The sequence below is a fragment of the Telmatherina bonti genome (genome assembly GCF_933228915.1).
Source record: "Telmatherina bonti genome assembly, chromosome: 17".
In the NCBI taxonomy this organism is placed as follows: Eukaryota; Metazoa; Chordata; class Actinopteri; order Atheriniformes; family Telmatherinidae; genus Telmatherina; species Telmatherina bonti.
In genome coordinates, this window is record NC_136615.1 from 27,142,123 (window position 1) to 27,165,379 (window position 23,257).

At 40.3% G+C, this 23,257-nt stretch overlaps 1 protein-coding gene across 1 annotated transcript in view; it reads left to right on the plus strand.

Annotated features, from left to right (window-relative positions):
- vav2 (vav 2 guanine nucleotide exchange factor) overlaps positions 1-23,257 on the plus strand; it is a gene marked incomplete at both ends in the record, with an annotated part of 239,622 nt that overhangs the window by 51,167 nt on the left and 165,198 nt on the right. Inside the window, one exon of the mRNA XM_079256778.1 lies at positions 15,939-16,055. Coding sequence (XP_079112904.1) covers positions 15,939-16,055 — 117 coding nt within the window. The remainder of the gene's footprint in view (positions 1-15,938; positions 16,056-23,257) is intronic.

Consider the following 23,257-nt stretch of genomic DNA (forward strand, 5'->3'; position numbering starts at 1 on the left):
GAATTGACACAGGTCTTGTCACCTTTTAAACACGCAAAATAGTTTTTCTTTGAAATTACAAGCTCACAGATAATGTTAATATATGATGTTATAAACCCTCCAGACACTTAAGTCTACTTTTTCAGTTGCTTGTTGACACATACGTCCAATCAGCCATTTGAGCTGAGCATCAGAATGAGGGAGAAAGGAAATTTAAGTGACTGAATGCGGCGTGGTTGTTGGCCTGATTATCTCAGAAACTGCTTTTCTACTGGGATTTTCACACACAACCGTCATTGTTTACAGAGAATAGTCTGAAAAAGGGCAAATATCCAGTAAGCAGCAGCTTTCTGGACCATAATGTCTTGTTGATGTCAAAGGTCAGACTGGTTGGATGTGACAGAAAGGCAACGGTGACTTAAATAACAACTGGTTATAATGAATATATGCTGGAGACCATCTCTGAATGCACATGCCCAGCAGGAGAAGACCACCCTGGCTGCCTCTCCTGTCAGGACAGCAAAAAGAGGCTGAAATTTATACAGACTCACTAGAAGAGTGAACAAGCACCGCCTGGTCACATGAGTCTTATTGTTTTTAAGATGGTGAGGTCTGGATTTGGTGGAAACGGCATGAAATCCTACATTGTGCCAATGGTTCAAGCTAGTGGTGGTGATGTAGTGCTGTGGGGGACATTTCCTTTACATACTTTGGACCCACTGGGACCAGTTGAACTTCATTTAACCGCCACAGCATTCTTGACTATTATTACTGACCATGTTTGTCCCTTAATGACCACAGTGTAGCTTTCTCTGACTGATACTTCCAGCAGGATAATACACCATGTCACAAAGCTCACATCATCTCCAACTGCTTTCTTCAACGTGACGATGAGTTCACTGCACTCCAACGGCCTCCACAGTCACCAGATCTCAGTCCAACAGAGCAGTTTTGGGATGTGGTGGAATAGGAGATTCTCATTATGGATGTGCAGCAACTGTGTGATGCTTCACGTCAACATGGAGGAAAATCTCTGAGGAATGTCTCCAACAGCTTGTTGAATCTATACTATGAAGAATTCCAGCCCAGTCCAAACCAGAATTAGCAAGGTGTACCTAATCAGGGCTGTGACGATATGCTTTTGTCGTGATTTGATCTGATTCCGATTTTTTTTGGCAGCCGATGCAATTTAAATTGCCATTCTCACAATTCTTCAATATTGCTGATTTTTGTAGATTAAAAACAACAAAAAAAAATGTATAAAACTTTTTTCTTGTCATTTTTCTTATTTTCATTTAGGAAAAAAATAAACCAGACCATCATTCTGCTACTATCATGCCCAAGAAGACAAGTAAAAGGATCAATAATAAAAATAAAAATGACAAAAATTTCATAATTATTTATTTAGAAAAAAATATAGATTTTTTTTAAACAAAAAAATTGATTTTTAAAACTGTGAAGCAAAAAATCCCAATTTTCGATTTTTCGATTCGATTTCCCGCACTCCCTATACCTAATGAAGTGGCCACTGCATGTTCCTGCATGAAACTGTGATGCGCTTAGTGAAGTGTTTCATTTTCAGCTTCTCTGCCAGCTTGCACAGTCCTCAGCACCACAAATGTCTCAGTAAGAAGCCTTCTTAGGCTGTCTTAGGCAGCCCCCATGCATGGCCTGTATGCAGTGACAGATGGAAACCAGACGCTGTTTGGCCTTAGGTTTGGGACTCGAAGGAGATGCACATAATGCAGACCTGAAGTATATGGACGCTCATCCCAGATTACCGTATATACAGAGCAAATAAATGCTATACTATATTTATTTCTACTGTCATGTATGAAACTTACAGAGGATACAGACGCGTATCTTAAATACAAATGCAATTAATGAAGAGTTTATTTGTTCATCAGCTGCTCAAATTTCTGGTGGGAACAATAAATAAGTAGTTGTGGGCCATCTCTGAGTGCCTACATGACTCTACAACCGGTTGTGTCTTACAGAAGAGACAGTCAGAGCTTATTTCAGCTAATTAACCAAAGTCAAAACTGCTACCTTCAGGAGATTTGTCTCCATTTCAGCAGGCATAGTCGCAGGTAAATATGAAAAGCAAATGAAACTGCAGTGCTCAGTGTTGGGGGTTTTTCCAGTTTTCCAATTTTCTGCCATTTTTTCCAAGTGTTTACTTTACTGGGACAAAGGAATTGTGTTATTTCCTGTAATTCAGCATGCAAGCTTACAAGAGCTGCCTCCTCGACTGGCTTCCTGCTTTCGGAGCACGCAGTGCGTCACATCCAAGGGCCAGCTGATAAAATCAATCCTCTGGTTTCAACACAATCAACTATCAAGCGCTTCACTTATTTATTAAAGCAAATGTAAAGTAGGGGTGGGAATTTCTAAGTACGTTGAGCCTAATTATAATTCTTAGTGTTTTGGTGCATCTTTGTTACATCATTTACATCACATCCCACTTCAGCTGAGCGACCAGTTGGGCCCTCACCACCGAGACCACTCAGCTGCTACGCCAACGGGCCGATCGACTTCTTGTGTTCTGCTCCAAAGCTCTGCAAGGACTGAACCTTTGTTTATCCAAGCTGCATGATGATTAAAGCAGGCCCAGCTCAGCCCCAGAGTCAGTTGAGTAATTAAGAGGCTGTTCTCCATGTTAATAGCATTAGTCACCTTGGAGATAATCACCTCCATCAAGAGCACAGAGGCACATCCCTTCGTGTATCTTATAGCCCCCTTAAACAAAGGCCTGACAAACATCCTGCTCTAATGGGGCTTTCAGCTTCTGCTCTAATCCATTCCTTCTGGTTGTGGTTACGACTCCAAACTAGCCTCTTAATCCTTTACTCGTTACACTTTCACTAAGAAGATGACATCTCCATCTCCATCTTATTTTCTTTTTGCCAAGGTAGCGTCAGAATACTTGTTTAGTGAGAACTAATCCTTCTGTTCCCAAACATGTACATCAATATAGAAAGAAGTTCCTTTTTAACATTTTTTTCCAGCACAGAAGTGAAAAGAGTGAGCAAAATTGTTATTTAAGACTCAATGCTCAATGGAGTTGATCTGTTTGTCTGAATAGTGTTTAAGTTTAAGCTTGAGAAGAGCATTTGTTTGTCAGAGGTAAGAAGAAGCAGGTAATGTGTCTTGTCGGGGGGTCTAAATCACGAGTCTTAAGCTGTGAGGGAGACTCAGCAGGGAAAAAGATAGATGCAGTCTTCCTCTCGCTGGGTCCGCGTCATAAATTACCTGGCCATTGATCCATGGGTGTCTGGGATTCTCAGCGGACCTCCTTCTCACATTCATCACATCTTTCCTCTGCAGCTAAGCCTGAGGAGAAATGTCTCGAACACGTACTTCTTTTCTGAGTCGCAGCCTGTTGCTTAGAGACAGCAGTATTTATATGTGCAGATAGAAGCCGGAGGACTGCATTATGCACCCTGATGTTGCAGCGTTAAATGTTTCTTATTGAGTCGGCTATTTTAGTTTAAATAGCAGCGGTAGAGAAAACGTTAGATTTTCCATATAAATCATGGGATGCAGCTGCTTCTGTTGGAAGGTGGACATAGTCGTGATGCGAGTCATGCAAAGTTGAAACCTGTCATGCACAAGATCAAAAGTGATATATTACATCATGCATGCAGTTTGCACTGCTTCTGGAGACAATATAAGAGATTTATGAATTATTTCTTATCCAGAGAGGCTTGAAAGAAAAGACAAAAATTACTGAAGGAGAGCAGAAATCGAAATATCCTGTCTGGTGAAATTAAAATGATAACAGTGAAGCCTTTTTTGTTGCCTCAGTCTTAATCTTGTTCCAATTCTGTCCAACATTGAGGTTTAAAACTTACATTTTTATACACGCTTTTGCTTTTGGACACAAAACATTTAGAGCAATTTTACATGACTTGAGCCTACAGAAGAGAAGCTGTTAGCGTGCAGACGTCGTCTTGTTTAATGAAAGTTTAATGGTTCATATGATTTTTGTTTTTAGAATTTAAAAAGAGAAGTCAAACTAGGTTTGACTTGGTGACTTAAAGGTCTTGTATGAAACTCATGATAAAACTGGTTCCACTATCTTCTCATAGGTTTCCTTTGCTACTTCAGATGGACCCAACGGCTTTGTAGAAAATGTGGACATAGCAACCTTCACCTTTATGTGGCCTGCCAGAGACAGGCCTAAGAGCATAAAATATTTTCCCCTTTAGAGGTGATTTAAGGAACATTTCAGCATTTCAAGGGGGCACAAAGTAAAGCAAAGCAAAATGAAGCAAAGAAAGTAAACAAATTTGACTGGGCAACCCTCGAAATATAACTTTCGATGGCGCCCGCTCTGTGATTATATGACCCTTTTCCACCAGCATCTACTAAACCCCACCCCATTTTAACCGACACCGCACTACTTGGTTTCGATTGCTTCCATTACAATTGAGGCGCTTGCAGTGTGCCCATAGCAAAGCGCCTTGTAAGTGTCATGAAGACGCACACGGTACAACAATGGAGGCCATTGAGGTCATGCTTTACCTGCTGCTCGGTCTATAGCTTTTAATTATGACCAACAATAAGACTGTTGAAAAGCCTTTGTGCTGCCGTCTGCTGATTCAACCCAAAGTTGTTATTGAAAGTCACTCTCATGACTCATCCTATGACATCAAATTCTAGCCAATAGTGGCCGGCAAACTGTACACATCACATTTTCAACCCAACTCTCCATAGTCAGTGTGGTTATTTCCCTTCTTCAGGTCACAAAGGGAAAAACCTTAGACTCACCCGTTTGAGCACACATTCAGAAAAAGTGGCGCATACAACTGTGAAAGGTGACATCATTTTCTAGTCTCTGGGCTTCATACACAGGCTGTGGTGGCACGTTCATGTGGTTTTGCATGATATGGGGCCTATAAAAGCAAGATCTATAGGAAATTAATATTTTACCAGGAAGAAATTCCTTGCAAACATCCATCCATCCGTCCATCCATCCATTTCTTCCTAAATCTCGATTAACTGTCTATATCATTTTATGCAAGCAGGTTTTATTGCAGTGTGTAACGGTATGAATGGGATGAATGGAAAACCTCACTGATCTGTCAGACAGGTGATGCAGTAAAGACGAAAAAAAGAAAACCATAGTCCTCCACCGTTTAAGAGCATTGGACAGTTATACTACAAATTATAGTCCATTTGTCCCCTCTGTGAGACAGATCACTGGAAATCAATACAACAGTGTTCTGAATGATTATCTTTATTCTGCCAAGTAACAGTTCTCTCTGGGTGGGATGTCAATATTCCCAATCTCAGAATTAGAGAGGAAATGATGAGAGCTGTATGTTTTGACTATTGACTGTGCTCACCTTAGGGGTTTGGAAAACTCGTTTCAGAGTTTCAGAATGAATGCCAAGGCACTTTGACTGTTATGGTGGCTTATGGTGACCCAACATTTGACTGGTCAAAAATGATTAAACTAACTGCAGCTCTTGAGTGGGGTCTTTGGCATTTGGGTGTTGGAGAGTTTTTCTTCTTTGCAGCCAACACAGTTCTTTATACATGCTTGGTTGCAATTAGCCGTTTTTGCCACCTGATGTCAATACATTGCACACACTGGACGTTTAGATTGTCACCTTTTGTTTGATCAAAAATAGATCTTCTTACTCATGAACAGTAAAAAAAACATACATTTGTTTAACAAAGAAAAACTAGTTCCACTCACCATTACGTCAGTAACAAAACCAACAGCATGACTTGGAAAATAAAGATAACTTTTACTACCAGTTAATACCAGTCTTAAATCTATTAAAGTCCCCTTTCAGGATAATCGATGGCTGCGGATCCTTTATACCTAGCTGTGGACATTCCCACCTCTGTAACAAGGATGGTAAGGAGTTCCTTCATTGCTTTTACTCTAATCCCAGGAGGGCATCTCCTTCATAGTTTTCTTCAGGTTCATTGCTTCTCTATTCTCACATATGACCTGTGTGTCCATGTGGTGGGCATGTTACTGATGGCATGTTACGTTAGTACCCCCTAATGTATTCTCCCTCATGCTCTTCTGATCCCAGGCTCGCTCAAACATTGGTGCTGGTGTTTTTACGAGTAGCCAGCGGAAAGGTGAAGGTGGAGTTGATTTAATTATGGAGCCGTCCGCCACAGTCATGGCGGCTTTCTTCTAACCAGAGTCTGTGCTCTGAGTTGAATTATCTTCCTTTTGTAATGGAGATTAACCTCACTAAAAACCGTACTTAGCCTATTTAACTTCCATATTTTAACATGAGCCGCACTAACGAAGCAGTTCTGCCTCGACCACCAAGGGGTTGTACTAGATTTCAAACTGTGGTCAATCCTTGCCTGCTTACAGGCTTTTAGGGGTAATAGGATGAGATTAACACATTTGCATACTATTGCTATGTATTATTCATGAAGGGTCCTCTAATTTGCAATAGCAGAGCCTGACTTAAACATCTGGGTGACCTGGGAGTGAAACAGAGGAGCCCGTATGCTCATAAGTCTTCCAGGTGTCAACTGGCACATATTGACTAAAAAAAAAAACTTGGACTGGCGACCTGTCCACGGTTCGCAGGCTTTCCGCGTACTAATTGCTGGGACAGACTCCAGCTTCCCTGCTACTCTTAATTAGAATAAATGGTATCGAAAATGAATGAAAATTTGTATTTGGCTGAATACGGTTAGGGTTTAGGGGTCCCCTTTAATAATACCTGTCTGTGTTTTATTATACATTGTTGGAAAGCCTGATTAGTCAACTTTACCATGAGGTATAACTTTTAAGGTTTGTGCTTCTCTGGTTTGAGTAGCACAGTTAAATATGTTGATATTATCCCCCAAAGATGTACTAAAAAACAAGACTAAATGCTAAAAAGGAGAATATTGCAGCACATTTTTTTGGTGTTTAACTGCCTATGTGTTTAACTTAGCTGCTCATTCCACATAGGCAGTATCCTTTCAAGTTATACCTCATCGTTAAGGTGTCTAATCAGGTTTTCTGGTAATGTATAATACAACATTAACTGGTATTATTAAAGTGGAAAAAACTTACTAAACACTTTTTTTAAAATTACTTTTTTTGCTAAGTTATTTTCCAGATCTAGGCATGCTTTCAGTTTCAAAATCAAAATGTTTACGTTTCAGCATATTTTTCACTTAGAAACACTTGTTGTGATACCAATGGTCATCAATAGGGATGCACCAGTACCAGTATTGGGTATCAGTCCGATACCATGTGTATGGTTGGTATTCTTAAAAGTGCTCAGATTTTACAGGCCCCAATAGCAATGTGAAGAACTAGGACTGTCAAAATGAACATGTTCAGGCATGGAGATTAATCTGTTGAATTAATGTTAATTTTTGTTTTTTTTTAACTCATGCCATGTCAAAAATATGAACATCTCCATATTTTTGGAGATTCTGGCAGTGTTCAATTTAGAGCTCGGCTGCAGGATGACCCATTTGATATATCAAACAATTAACCACTCAATGGTCACATCTGCCACTCTGGTCCACCTTCCTTATCTGTGAGCTGTAATGGGATTTATTAGTTCTCATATCCATACTTGGTTTTGGCAACTACTCAAATGTAAATACTTGCATTGAGTTTCAAAAGTTGTACTATTGCTGTATCCTTTGTCATCAAGGAAACTGCAGTTAGCTTCTTGCTGCAGACTCTTCAAAGCCTTTTTAACGGCAACTCAGAGGAACAATTTGCTGGTGTGAAATATTCATCAAAGGAGAAATTGATTCCAAATACGGGAATTCAAAGATCACAGACAAGGAAGTCTGCAGTTGTGGGGATAGACATATTGATTTATTTTAGCTGTTTTCACATCAGAGTGATTGGGAAAGGGCTCAATGCACTAACTCAGTTCTTGGTTAAATCTGATTGGTTGTTTGGTATGATACAAGGCGGCATGTTTAGTTCTGCATCATATGTACATAATAACCTGAAAGAAAAGATTTGACTCAAGGATGTAGGCAAAAACGGCTTAAACTGAATGTAATATGAGAAATCAACAGCAATAGCCAAGTTTAAATAGATGCAGAGTCGCTAAAAGACAATGAGTCAGCGCGTATTTTCTGCTAATAGCAGAGAAAGCCATCAAGGCTTAAAGTGGAACTATTATGTGCATTTCAGGCTAATTTATTTTTATATCTGAGACCAGAAGGGCTGGGGTTGATTGAGTTATTGTCAAAAATCGCTTTATTTACTTCAGACCGACCCTCTCCGTAGGCTATCAGAACAGCCTGTGGGCAAAACGAGTGGATTGAGACTCTTCCGCATTAAGCCCCGCCTCCCACCACCGCGCTACATTGGCAACGCGCACCGCAACTGCTTTCGCCGTCATTGTAACATCTCATAAACAGAAGGATTAGGCTAATATGAACTCAATAAAAAAACAAAATACAATGTCAACACATAGCATACAGCCCTACATGTTGGAACCTGAATCAGACCCTGAAAACGAAGTGGAACACAGCAACCCACAGCAACGAATGCAGCAGGATGTCTCTCTTTGGTAAACTCACCAGCCATCGTTGGAAATAACTTTATCCCACGTTTTCCACCCGCCTGATGTATTTGTACATGCCCTTGCTAACCAGTAGAAGGTAACCAATCACCGAACCTTATCCCCCGGGACGTCACAAGGATTTCCAAGTAGAAAAAACTCTCTAAAACGACGCGTTTTTCGTTGCCATGGAAACCGAACAGAGCGCGTGCTGGAACTCAAACTCAAACTCAAACATGCGTTTAGGTGACAAAAAACAGTGTCGTTCACATGTCTGATGAGGATTCAACACTGTAACACTGAAGAAAGCTCAGAAAACTCCAAATACCAACATAGCACCCCTTTAAAGAATAGCAACTTTTCAATACTTTCTCTTTTCTATTTTGTAAGGAAAGTTTAAAGCAAGCAAGTAAACAACATGACCACAAACTAAATCCCACTCCGTCCCGCCCTCCTAGCTCTGACATCATCAACCAAATCTCATTTTCCACCAAAATTAGCAGCTGCTAAAGTGCAAATCATCCTTTTAATATTATGTAGAGGAGCGAGTGAAAGGATGCGAGTCTAGCTTGGTGTTGTGTTGGCATTGCTGAGATATTAGACCTGAGCACAAACCCTGATTGGACGTCTTCCAGCTGAAGAGGATTGTTGGTGAACATCTGTCATCGTCTCTACCTGGCGAATGTTTGTGAATGCTTGGTTGTGTTTCTCTGCAGATGTGTGACGGCTGAGTCGGAAACCGCTCAGCCAGCCTTCTCTCGTGGTCATCCGAGTGTCTTTTTTTTTTGCTTCTCGGTCTCCTGCAGACAGCTCGCTCTCTGAAGTTCTGAGGGTACACGATGATTCACCGCCGTTAGACACAACTTTGTGGGAGACTGCATGTTTGTGTGGATGAATGAAGATTTGTCTACACCACAGTTCCCAGACAAAAATCTGCATCCTTTCATTGACTCTCTGACTGGCTGTCTGAGTATCTGATCATGTCTTTGACTCACCCCACTCTCCTCTCCACCTCCCTAATTACTTCTCTCTCCACAAAGCACCTGCAACGGGTGACGTTATGCTTCTCGCATAGAGTCTGCAATGGACAACAATGCTCTTTTTCTTTCTGCAATGATTTAATAAATGTTATTAGATTAACACTAACAGCTTATTTCCCAAGATAATGAAGGTTTTTATCGCTGCCGTGGGAAATAAGGTGTGCCGGAACGTTAGCAGTCTGTCACGCAAGTCGCACTTTAATCAATGTGATATCCCCTCAATTTGCAAAACTGCCTTATTTTAGCAGCTTTTTGTGTTTCCTTGAAATTGAACCAGGAGCAGTGATTTGTAGCCCTTGCTGGATACTTTTTAATTGATCCAGGAAGTGAGTTTTGATCTAATTCACTGTGGAGCCTGTTTCTCTAAATTCTCAGCCTTCCTCTTGTTCCTCTCTTTCAAGTTTGGCTCCATGGGTTGCAGTCTGCTTTTGGCTTTCTCCTCTTCAACCTCCCCCCTTTCTTCCCTGACAACAAAGAGCTAGAGTTTTGGCAAAACAAGCTATCTTCTATCCTTTTAACATCTCCTTCCCACCTTCATTTGCATCGCTGCATTCTTCCTGCACCCCATTTCTTTTAATTCGCTGTTGTTCAAGTTTCAGGAGCAAGCTCTAATTTGTACCTCAGATATGAGCATGTAGGAGTGTGTGCAGATAAGGCCCCTCCTTGTCAGACGAATAATACATTATTCTCTGTGTGATGCAGCGTGGAGATATGGCAGAGGGGCTTGTCTGGGGGTGTGACGGGTCTTTGTTACCTGACTGCTCTCCCTTTTTTTTGTTGCTCCTCTCCCTCCTGCCCCCCTATCCTTGTCTGCAGTCTCGCCTCCGCCTTCCTGACAACATGTCTGTCTCTTTTAAGAGCTGTTTGCTATTGAGTGAGAAGTCAAAATGTTGCTTGTAGTGGAGCCACTGGTGCTGTTCTACAGCAGGGATCACCTGTCTCTTTTCTTTCCTTTTCTCTTTTTTTCCCGATCTACTGTTGCTTCACTCCTCCTGATTCACCAGACTAAATGTTTTAGAACAGAAAGTGAAAAGAAAAGCTGTAAATGTTGGTGACAGAAAGATGATGAACACTGATCGTGTTTGATTGATTAATATTTTAGAGGGAAAATGTTAAAAGCCAACAACAGTCATTTCATTTGTGTGTATGGGCACGAGTGTGTTCAGATGAGCATGAGTGTGTCTGTGGGCATATGTGCGAATCCCTGAATGAGTGTGCATGATTAAATGGCTGTGAATGTGGAAAAAAATGTAATTTCTTTAAATTTAGTTATTACTTGAAATTTTAACATAATAAAAATATTTTTTTCTGATTTAGAAAAAAATTCTTTTTTTTTTTTTTTTTTAACATTTTTTCCTCCCTTTATCAATTATTTAGTTTTATTTAAGATTTTCTCTAATTGTATTTAATTCAGTTTTCATTTGTAATTTTTTCTCACTTTATTTAGTTATTGATATTCTAATATTTTTATATGTTCTATAGTTTTTAATTTAATTAGATTTTTTCTCATTTAAATTAATTTAATGCATTTTTTATTTTGTCTTTCATGCTTACAGGTGTTTTTTTTTTCTTTTTTGTTTAATTATTTTATTTTATTTTATCTTTTTACTGCAGACAGACAGATTTGAGACATTTCCAAAACCTTAACAATGCTCAGTCTTTAAAGTTAATGCTAGGTGTTGGTTGGATGCTAATTTCCAGGTAGTTAACTGGAGCTGGGAGAAGCTTACAATAGGTTTCAGAGCAAAGCAGAGGAAGCACAAACAAACTAAAAAAGGCAACAAAGAAGCACAGATAAAAAGCTGAGACAACTGTTGCACAAAGCTAAAACACAAAAAACAAGTAGCTCAGGTTGTTCTCCTTCTAATGCTGCCTTCATATGGCTGAAAAACTTCAAAACACAGGGTTGTGTGTGTCTGTCGGAGCTGCGAGACACAGTATGCAGAGGTATATGCAGTGGCCTGGATCAGATCTACAGAATAATTACTAAAAGGATCAAACATTTTATTTGTATTCATGTTCCGATGATTCGTATTACATTGTTTTTATCATGAAGCCGTGTGTGGGAGGAAAACTCTTTCTGATGCACCGTATGACAAACGTGGTCGTGGAGTAATGAAAGTGAAGAATGAAACCGTGAATTCAGAGCACACACCGTGAATATGAAATGAGATTTCCCGAAGAAGTGACTTTATATTGGCTTTTCATTGTGTCAGCAAGTAAAATGTCTACAATAGAGGAGGTCCTACAATATGAAGGTGTAACTTGGTTGCCGTAGCAATTATAACGAAGGCAAAATTTGCTTCCTTCCACATTAATAAAGCAAAGTATTTATCTTTTCATTTTGTTTCCAGATGAATATAAACGTGAGAAAGGTGGAATATGTGGGTGATTTTCTGTTTGAAGTTTGCATGAATGTATTTGTTATTATTACACGTTTAACCGGCAATCAAACACAGGAAAAAGGAAGAATTCTTGCCTCCAGGTGCAGACATAGGAGGATATTCCTTATTGATTGTGCTGAAGGCAGCTTCAGCCTGAGGAGATGTACATGTTCAGTTTGTTCCCAGGTGTGCTCACGCTCCCCTCTCCGTATGAAATGAGATCATAGCAGTACTTCCTAACTCTACTCTGGCTCCCGCACGGCCGAGCATACATTAGAATGTCAGACACATCTTCTTCCTGATCCATATCTACACACCACTCCAGCAAATGTTACCTTTTCATATCTTGGCTGGGAAAATAAGCTTTTTCCTTTTTTCGTATATATATATATATAAATATAAATATATATATATATCCCTGGACCCTACAGCGCGAGCTGATCTGCAGACATGATAACCTTCTCTGCTGAACTGCAAATGTCACTTTAGCTTGCCAACCAATCGAGCTTCTTTTCATTGGCTGGTGCGGCTCTCTTATGGGGTTCACACCCGCGACACTGAAACCAAGCAGATGTGCCCACATGAATGAGAATGAGTCAGCGTGGCGCTCAGGTGTGGCCCGCTGGAATATCATAAAACACCAGGAAACCAAGGAAAACTGTCATCACTGGGTTTGTTTTTGCCCCTGTGTGGTTAAAGGAAGAAAAAAATGTGCATCTCTTTGTTTTTGCGGCGTAACACCGAAAATCTAGAAATCTACTCTTTGACATCATTTTCTGCCTTGATGGCACGCTAACATTAACCTGTCTTGAGATGTGACTCGGAGTGCTGCTGGCTGTTCCTCCCGTCTTACGCAACAGCCATTACAGAGATGAAGTATGCTGTCAAAGCTTTCAGCGAAATCAAGGCAATCAAGCGTTTTGTTCCATATACACTCCCTCCCTCACATCTCTGTTGTGTGTGCTTTCTGCCTCCCTGGCCATCAGCTCGTACCGCGCACACATGGAGAAATGAATCGGCTGAATTTGCATGCTAACTAATGTCGTCTTCATACACAGAAAGATGGGAGACTGAGAGTGTTTCTGTGTGATTGCATATTTTAGGGACTGGGAGCTTTAATATGTGTTGCAGAATGGTGTTGGACAGGTTTCTAATCAAAACTCCTCTGTGACCTCCGTGTACTGGTAGCTGCCAGTCCCAACTTCACATCTGCTTTATATTTGTTGAGTCGATCCGGTGCTTTTATTTGGAACTGTTGAATCGAGCTGAGCAGCTTATCAGTCAGGCTCCACTTTATAGATTTTCTTTACCTGGTTCAAAAAAGGGTTTAGGTACAAATTTGTGTCACTGGGTGATAAATACTGGCTTTGAAATGTTGATAATGTCCGCTCACTGCAGTTTGTAGTCGCATGCTTTTGTTAGTTTGCACCATGAAACAGCCCTTGGCGTTACAGGCAGTTGTAACGCTAACTGGGTTTTCTATTAAACCATCTCTTTACAGATCTTATATAATTAACTTTTCAATGCATTCTGATGGGAAACAGCTTTCCTTTGTCTTTTTCCCAGAAAATGAATGATTTACTATTACCAGTAAAAACAAACAAACAAACAAAAAAAAAACTCTGTTGTCCATATTCTGACTGGTATTTGATGCCAATAGGGTGTATACATGCTGGTTATACAGGATATGTAACCCATGGTTGACTGCGTTGCTCTTTTTATGATATATTGACCTGCGTCTATGAGTTTCATGATGAGCTCTGTTCTGAATATGTCCTGAATCATGTCTGTGCCTCCTAAAGGCCCAGTTATGTTCTCCTTTGCATGTAAAAAGTATGTCTGTTTAAAATATTTTCATATGTCGCCCCTCTTCATATTTTCATGCTTCTTTAATGTTTTCATGGTTATGAAGTCAGTTAACCACTGGTGGGCCGTGCTGGGTTCACTCCTACGTTCTGACATCAGTTTCGGACAACGTTTGATGGTAGTAAAGGACCCCTATAGAGTGTTTTACCTGCCCAACACACTAACACAGCATTTTTTCAAAATCGGTCAGTTTTTGTTATGTTTGTCTTCTCCTTCGTCTTTTTCCTATTTCTTCTTCTGTTTTTTTTTTTTTTGTTTTTTTTTTACTTTTGCTGGTTGCATGTCAGCTATACTGCTCAACACTCTCCCTGCAGTTTCCCGTGATATTTCTCTATTTGCTGAAAACACACTAATTATATTTATAAATGAGGCAGGAGAGTAGCAAAACAGCCTGTCCTTTATCGTATTCATGTTCTGCACAGAGCATGAATGCACCTTAAGGCCAGCAAGATATCCAGCATTTTAACCTTGTACCATGTAAGATGTAGGTATACCATAGTATGTAAGGTGTACCATAGTATGAAGTTGTGGTATGAATATAATTTTCAGTCATACTGTTGTATCGTGTCTGAGAAATGATTTGTCTTATGTCTAATAAATCACAGAGAGTGTGCATGTCAGGTGTATCTCGAGTTATGCGCAGGTGCAGTAAGAGTGTATGGATGCTCCTCTGTGGTGTGTGAGTAGCGCAGATGGCTGAGGGGGGTGAACCCGTAAAACTTCTCCCAACAAAAAAAACATGAACTCACCAGCTCAACTCAAACACTATACCATGAAACCGTAATATTTATCCTCAAGGTTATTATACCATCAGAATTTAATGTTGGCACATGACAAGTCCCACTCAAAGTGAGATTACACCTGATTCTCTGGACCATGGATCACCAGTCCTGGTCCTTGAGGGCCGGTGTCATGCAGATTTTCCAGGTGACCCAACTGGAAAACTCCTTTCTCAGACTCTCTGCTCACGTCTGCTAAATACACATGATTTCAATCAGGCGTGTTGCAGCAGGGACACTTGGAAATCTTGCAGGACACCAGACCTCTAGGACCAGGACTGGTGATCCCAGCTATTGAAAAATATTCTATATTATTTACGGTCAGATTTTTAAAACAAGTTCAAATTGAAGAAAATATTTCTAAATAGGTTCCACGACTTTCAGATGCAGTTTGTTGGAGGGTGGTGAACCTTATCTGAGAAGCTGTAAAAAACTACAGGCTTTTTGTTGTGAAAGTGGCTCCTGGATGTGGAAAGGCATGTAAAGAAGGACAAACTGTCCCGGTTGGATCCTGTGGGATGATCCCAGTCTGCAGCGGTCAGGATTTTGCAAAAGTGGTCCAAGAAAGGAAAACTGGAGACGGGCTCCAGCATAAGTGCTGTTAGAGCTCAAACTGTTACAAAGTGAAGAACAGTTTGTTGTTTTATGGGGCGCAGATTTTTAAGGATTTATATGCCGTAGTGGCCTTTATTTAGCAGTAGCTGGACTGGAAACGGGGTCAGAGATAGCTGGGAATGATCTGCAGCAAAGGGAACCAGTCCGGGACTGGAACCTGGACCAGCTGGGCCGACCAGCTGTGGCATTTGTGCTTCTTTTGGTTGTAGATTTCTGGGTGCTGATGCTGGCCTGAGCTTTTCTCTGAAAGAACTGACATGAGAATGAGTGTTTCCTTTAACAGTGTGTATGTTCCAGATGTGCTGATTGTTTATGATAACATGCATCATGCGACTCAGTTTTTATATTTTTCTCTCTTAAATTAATTTTTTTTGTTTAAACACCTCATTGGTTCTTAATGTTTTGCTGGCCTGTTTGGTCTCCATAAGCCTGCAGATTGATGATCTTGTAGTTTATGATCCGAGTGTGAAGTAAACCGAAAGCCCTTGTTTGCTAGCATAGCATCAGCTTGAGTAGCAATCACCCTGCACAACCTTTGCTTTTTGATAAACAGTCATTCTCCAGGAAGGGATGAACCAGACAGCATCGCCTTCATCAACCATGAAATTAAATGTTTACCTGAATCCTGCTGCATCGAGAATGATTATTTAACATGCCTGTGGATTATGTTCCAGAGGAATAGATGTTTTTGTTTTTTTTGGTTTAATCTGGCTGTTACAAGACATTTATGTTGTTTTATCTCCATTCCTCGTCTCCTCGTAGTTCCTGTGCCTGAAGAACATCCGGACGTTTCTCAAGGTCTGTCACGACAAGTTTGGCCTGCGGAACAGCGAACTGTTCGACCCTTTTGATCTATTTGACGTCAGAGACTTCGGCAAGGTGAGTTAAAGATTACACGAGGAATTAAATATTTGAGTTTTTTAAGTCAACAAGCACATTGTGGGAATTTAGTATTTTGTGTTTTTTCCTGTTAGATCTTGGTCGATAAGCTGTTTTTCTTTTGTACTTTTTACAACTAAGTATTACTTAGGCATTTCAAATTGATGCTTTTTGTTGTTTTGCTCTCTTAAAAGTATAAAAATGCATATTTGTATGGAAGTTTGCGGGCATGCGGGTGCATCTTAAGTACAGCTCAACATTCCTGTGTGTTTTGCATGTGCTTTAAAGGTAGTTCAGACTCAAATCCTTGGGAAACACTAACCATCAGCTTAGCACTGAGAGCTCAGATGAGCATTTGGTATAACGCCTCCAGGTCAGCAATATCCTCTCATGTCACCAAACGATTAGAGTTAAAGACCTCTTCTGGTGAAATTTCTATATTAACCTTTGGAGCCCATATGCTGTTTTTTTAATACCCTAGAAAGCACACCATGATCAAAATAAGCAGCCGGTGTAGTGAATGAGCATTTCTGCCTTCTGCACCGTCCCAATGAGAGTCTCAAACCTTCGCATCCAGTCAAGCAAGGTTCCAAACAAAACAAATGTCAGAAACCAGTTCATTTAAGGTTAGCAACACATTTTTCCAAGTTTCTAATGGAATGAGACGAAATATAGAGGTGTTTATGTGAGATCTCTGCAAAGGCAGTGTAATGTTTGTTGGGATTATTCGCATAGGAGAACTTTTTAAGAGTAATATCAATGAGCAGAGATTTCTTATGGGTTTTTATCAATAACAAGGAAGCAAAGCAACTAATGAGGCAAATCTGTTTGTTTCGAATGTCTTGTTGCACCATTTTTAAAATTTACATTAAGTTTGAGTAAACAAACGAGTGTATCCACATATAGCTGAACAGGCACATGAGGAAGAAGAGCACAATGAATAATTTGAACAATGAGACAAGGCAAATGTGGGAACTTTATGGAAAAAAGACAGTAATAATGAACTATTTTTCACCCCTAGCAGTCTGTCCCCTACAAGCCTACTGTACCTCCAGCTACTGGACCAATCTGATTGGTCACCACTGAGAAAATTTTAACAGGCTAATGTCATTTGAGGCCTATTCATGCTTTACGCTTGAAACGGATATGTAGCCTTCAGAAATGCACATGATACATGTAACTGTGTCATCAAGCAAGTCTGGAATTCAGTGTTTTAAGCTCAGAAAGTTATGTAACGTGTCTTTAAATGAATGTTGGAACATGGAGGTGAACTCGGAACTCTGAACTGCCCTGTGGTGGATGTGTTGCCTAAGAGCCATACCGATAGTAACGGGGCAGTAACATTGGAGATGAACATTCCTGTTAGCACAGGCATTCTTAATAAGCCATTACAGGGAGGAGCAGCGCTCCTCAACAAGGAGGACATGAAATGTGGAAAAGACAGAGCGTGCCATTTTCCTTGGGTCTACTTTGTGTACCTTTAAGAAAGTCAGAGTTAGCAGAGCATCTGCTCCCCTCCTCCTCCTCCTCCTCCTCCTCCTCCTGTCAAACCCCCCCACCTGTACTTGACACTAACCAGACCTTTATACCTAATCCGAACCAATAACGCCCCCACTATATTTTACACTTATCATAACCACTCCCATCTCCATACCTAACCCTAACTAACACCTCCAACTACTCCTCCCTCCCGATTGTACTTTATACTAACTATAACCTCTCCCACCTTATAACTTACCCTAACCTAAGTCTAATTTAACTTTAAACATTAAAGTGATGGAGTAAAACACTTCCGACTGGGACAGAACCAGTACATATTAACTAATGAGGCCTGGTTTTTGACATATTGGCCCAATGGACCACTTAATATTGAATAAAACAGGGATGGGAGCCCAGAGTAAAATGAGTTTACATATTTAAGCCCTCTTTTTCAGGTGTGTTCTGACAAAAATGGGTTCAAGTGATCTTCCCATGGGATTCTGAGCTCAGTTCTTTAATCATGTGTGAAGTTCAGTATTTTACAAAAGACAGGTTGTGATAAGTTTTTTAATGATAAATTCAAGAAGAGCTTAGATTCCACGTTTTGTTTCCCTGATACTTGACAATACCTTTTTATAAGTTAACTGTCTTTTCTCCCAGTCTGCAGCTGCAGTACAGTGGGTGTGTCCATGGATTAGTTGTAAAGGTAGCTGCCTTAGTGGCAAATCATATCCCCTTTATAGAGAGTTTTATAGGATAATAGAGTGGATTTTTTATATTAAATAAATGAGGAGTTATGTGGGGACCACCCACAAAGGTCTGTGTGATACTTACAGGAGATCAGGGACAGAGAAGCTTTTTTAAATGCTCTTGAAATCGTCTTTTAATCAGCTTTTAAATATTCATTTTGATCATATTAAGCTTTTTTTTGGTTTGGTAAAGGCCCGTTATTCCTCTAGGTGTTCCTTATATGTTAGTTGGAGCAAAATCTCCTATCAGATGGACTTTTCCCAAAAATATTCCATGTCCTGTGTATGATTCTAGTTATGATATCTGAGCAGAAGCACATCTGGTTACTCTTTTTTTATTCTGCTGTCTCTATGATCCGGATTTGGAGTGATGAAAAGTGGATGAACGGATGGAAATAGGTCAATGGTTCAACCCTAGGTTTGTAATGGTATCGGCTAGATTTGTAATTCAATGCATTCAGCGGTGAGGAACCCTCTAAACAGTGGAATTAGTGCACGGATGTTGCATCAGGTGTGAATCGGATGTTAAAACAAGGAGGAAAAAGGGTGACAGGAGTGTGATATCTTTTCTTGTCATGGGTCTGGAAAATGAGGTGAGTGACAATGGAGGGGGGAGGGGGGGGGTGGCTTTTAATCCCAGATTGGCATATCCTTTTGACTTCAACTGAGAGTGAAGTGTTTCTCTTCTTCTTAATCCTTTTGTCTGAAATGTGTACAGCCTCACACAGAGGGGTGGCCTACAGGGCGTTAGCCTCTTAGTTGTGCGCAGTTTACACAAACAGCCAGGATATCATGATGCGATCAAATTAAAAATGACAGCTGCTGCCGTTGGGAATAACGCTGTAGCTTTTCAGCTGATCGAACCCGTTTTATTTGCACTGTAGCGAGGGGATTACTTTGTAGAGGTATTGTATGACCTAACTGTATTATGTCCTAACCAATCAATGACAATGAGGATGCGTTTGTTGAAAATCATTTCCTCATTTATCTAAAACATCCGGTCTGATCTAACATAAGCACTCCACCTGGCGTGGAATGAGATGAATCCCTGGAAAAATAGAAGATGAGAGAGAAGAAAAAGGAGACAAGGACTCACTTGGCAGGTTGTAGATAAACCACAAGACGATGTCTGAGAGTCAATGAGCTTGCAGCGAACGGCATTAAAATCCAACACCAGTCAGAATCAATCACATAGACCCTCCGTATGTCAATTTAGAAATTGCTTTTGTATGGTCTCAGCAGTGGTGGGCTTGTCTCGCTATTGATTTTCCATTAAGGCCAAACATCACATTATAATATATTGAACTGAGTAGATCCCACTAATGTAGCATACATTTAAATAGCAAGAATGACTCATAAATGGACTATGAAAAGGCCATTTTTTCATCTCGTTCTTCTAGCATCATCACAAAATGGTTTCACTTTCTATGTCATCTTCTCACAATATATAGAAGTAATGCACTGGTCCAGCTACACTTAATATTCATCCATTTTTTTTCCTTTCAGGTCTGAAACTTATTTCTTAAATGTTGAAACAGTGGCAATTTAGGGCTTTCATGAGGTTATTAAAACCTTATTTCCAGTAGAATGGTTGAATATTTCTGCTTTGAATGGGAAGTTTGTGGGCTGGTGTGATTCCTGTTTGGATATTAACAGCAAAAAAGACATGACAATTAATTCCGGACACCTCTGTAAGCTCAATAAGTTTAATTCATGGTTAAAACATCCAGCTAGTTTAGTCAATCAATTTTGTTTTAGTACAGCACCTTTCATACTTGAAGAGGTGCAAATTGCTTTACATATATTAAAAACATACCTGATCATTAACACATACACACAGACACACACCACAATCCCATGTTGCACAGGGTCGCTGCTTCTGTGCTCCTTTTGAGGAAGGCCATTTATTTCTTCCTTCAGCTGAATTTTGACAGTAGTCTTTTAATAATTGATGTTTTAACCTGAACTTTCACTCTTTACTCTTTTAGTTTACAATTGTGTTCCGATGGTTTTTATATCTTTCCTAAATTACTTTAGTGGTTTTATTATCATTTGACTATGATAATTGCTGACCTCCTGGTGCTGACGGAGGCCATTGTTCTCTTGACTGATTGGAAATGTTATAGGAATGTAGGTGAACTGCAAATAAATTGCCCTTTGGGTTGATTAAAGTTGTCTGAATCGGAACAACCACACAAGTGAGGGATTACTGAGGGAAATGTTTGTCAAGCACTACATTAGAGTCAGGTTCATAAATGCCACTTTAAACTTCACAATGCAAAACGGAATCCTGTAACCTATTCTACGACCAGTGTTGACTTCTCTGGACTCGGAGGTATCTGAGATAAAAAAAAAGTTCTGGGCTGAAAACAAACAGCACTGTCCAGACCACTAACAGAACAATTGTGCAACACTTCTGTGCATTATTGCTGGAAAGTGAGATGTTTTAGATGTTTTAAGATGTTTTAGAGCAACATAGAGTGCCTTAAAATGACAAGTTGGTTTTATAGTAGCTGAGAAAAACTCACCACTTCTGGAGTTTTTTCATTTTTGCAGTTTCACTTGCTACGTGTTGTTAGTTTAGATGTCAGTAGGCAATCTTTTGCAGCTTAATTACAGCTTAATTACACATTTTTCAGCTACATCATTGATTATACTGTGATTGCATTGTCATTGACTAAAGACACAGGAGATGTGTCTAAATCATCCATCCTGCCAGAAGTGCATAAGCTGACAGTTTCTCGCTTCAATGAATCTGAAGGGTTTTTTTTCTAACGGAGGGATTGGAATACCAATTTCTTTTTCCTCTTCTCCACAGTGTGGATGCTTTCAAAGATGAAATATAACCTATCAGCACTTAAAAAAAATGGTATCACCTCCACCGTCCCTCTTGGCGCTACTGGACATTTGTAATGTAATGTGGGGTCTTTGTAGTTGTGACATTATGATAGAATTAAAGCAGGAATAGTAGAAAGTTTTTCCTTGTACCTGCTGCTTCTGTAAACATTAATCAGCCCTTATTCACCTTTAATACCCCCACACTGGGTGTAGGGGTATTAAAGGTTCAAATCCCCTGGCCCATGCAGTCTCTAATGATGGTTTTCCCAGGTCATGGACAAAGGGAAGCCAAGGCCATTGGGACCACCATGCTGATACAAAGTCATTGTGCTTTCCACCCTTCCTTTACCTTTCCCACCAGAGCTAGTATTGAAACAGATGGAGCACGTAACCTACTCGACGTCCTCTACTGATTTTTACTTGCAATCCTGATTTCATTTCTTCCAGGAGCGTTCAATGCCACATGCAGCATTGGTTCCAGCTCCCTTGTTAGCTCTTTTCTTTCTTTTTCCTCTTTTTTTTTTTTTTTAGTTGTAAACTTCATGGGTTTATGCACATATCGCCACACTTGCACCTAAACCCATCCCCCATCCTTACAAATTCATTATGACATCATTAAACCAATGAAATACAGCTTATTACAGTAGACCCCAGAGAAGGTTTTCATTTAAACGCCTCCCTCACTCTGAACCCGACCGCCTCGTTTCCTTTTCTTCCAACCTAGTTTAATTAGCCACCAAAGGAACATTGCTGTCATTTAAATGAACATGGCAATCAGTTTATTTGGCTGTTGCCATGATTAGCATAATTATCCTGCACCTGTTAACCATCTATCAACAGTTTGGTAATTTTCCGTCTGACTGCCGAGCGAGGAAAGGAAAGAAGCGTTCTTATGGATCGTCATTAAATGGAGTCGCATCATTTTATTTAAAATTCAGACAGATCGGCTGGCTTCAGTTTCAATCTCATCTGAGCCGCTGTGGAGACATGACTGACTTGTGAAGTGTCAGAGCCATCAAAGTGATGCTCATTGACTTGATGGTACAGTGTCAAGGTGAATTCACTTTATTTGTGAGCTGCGTTGGAATGGAAACCGGTCCATACATGCAAGGTTGTTTTTTTTTGTTTTGTTTTTTTTTTTGTTTTTTTTGTTTTGTTTGTGTACATTAAAATAGCTGTCACTTCGCAGCTTACTTCAGGGGTCACTGGGCAAACTTTGGAGCATCTATCTGTCCATCCATCCATTTTCTTAACTGCTTAGTCCAATACAAGGTCGTAGGAAGCTGGAGCCTAGCCCAGCAATCATTGGGTTAGAGGCGGGGTACACCCTGGACAGGCCATCAGTCCATCACAGGACCAGTTTTGCAGCAAAGCCTCAGTAATGTTCAAATATTAATTTATGAACTTCTCCACTTAGACCCAGTTGAACTGTCTGTCAGAGATTAAAAAACACAAAGTGGTAGTTTCAGCTCAAAATTTGCCAAGAGGAGCTATTTTATTCCCAAAAGTTTTACTTGCGTCCAAGCTCGTCTTACATTAATCTATTGTCAAACTCTCAAAACACACCTCCAAACAGGTGGAGAGCGGCGTTGAGATGGAAACTCAGTTCAAACAAGCACCAATCCCCTGAATTAATTTGTACCAACTGCCCGCTTTCTTTTGCTGCTTTTCTCTTCCTCTCAATTTCCCCATCCATCTCTTCCCCTTCCTCACTATCCTCCGCTTCCCACTCATTCATCTCACCACTCTCACAGTGAGTGTGTTGTGATAAGACCGAGCCAGTGGGCAGGCGAGCTACTATTGTGTCGAGACAGCGTGATTGCCATTGGACGGCGGTGTTTGATTACCCTCTCTGCTGCCCTGAAATCTGTGCGCGCTGAACTCCTGCTCCTTTCATTTCCTTTCTGCGCTCTGTGGCTTAAAATAGCTTGTTGCTTAGCATCCACGCCCAGTTCTGCTAACATCTGGAACGTGCTGCAGCCACCATCAACCCGCCCGCCTGAATGCTATTTACTGAAGTATGTTTTGACCTCAGTTACACACCCCATGGCCTTGTGCACTTGTGTTCCCACTGTGTGAGCACTTTTAAACATGCCAAGTACACAAATGCATTTGTCTGTATTGCTTTCTGTAGAA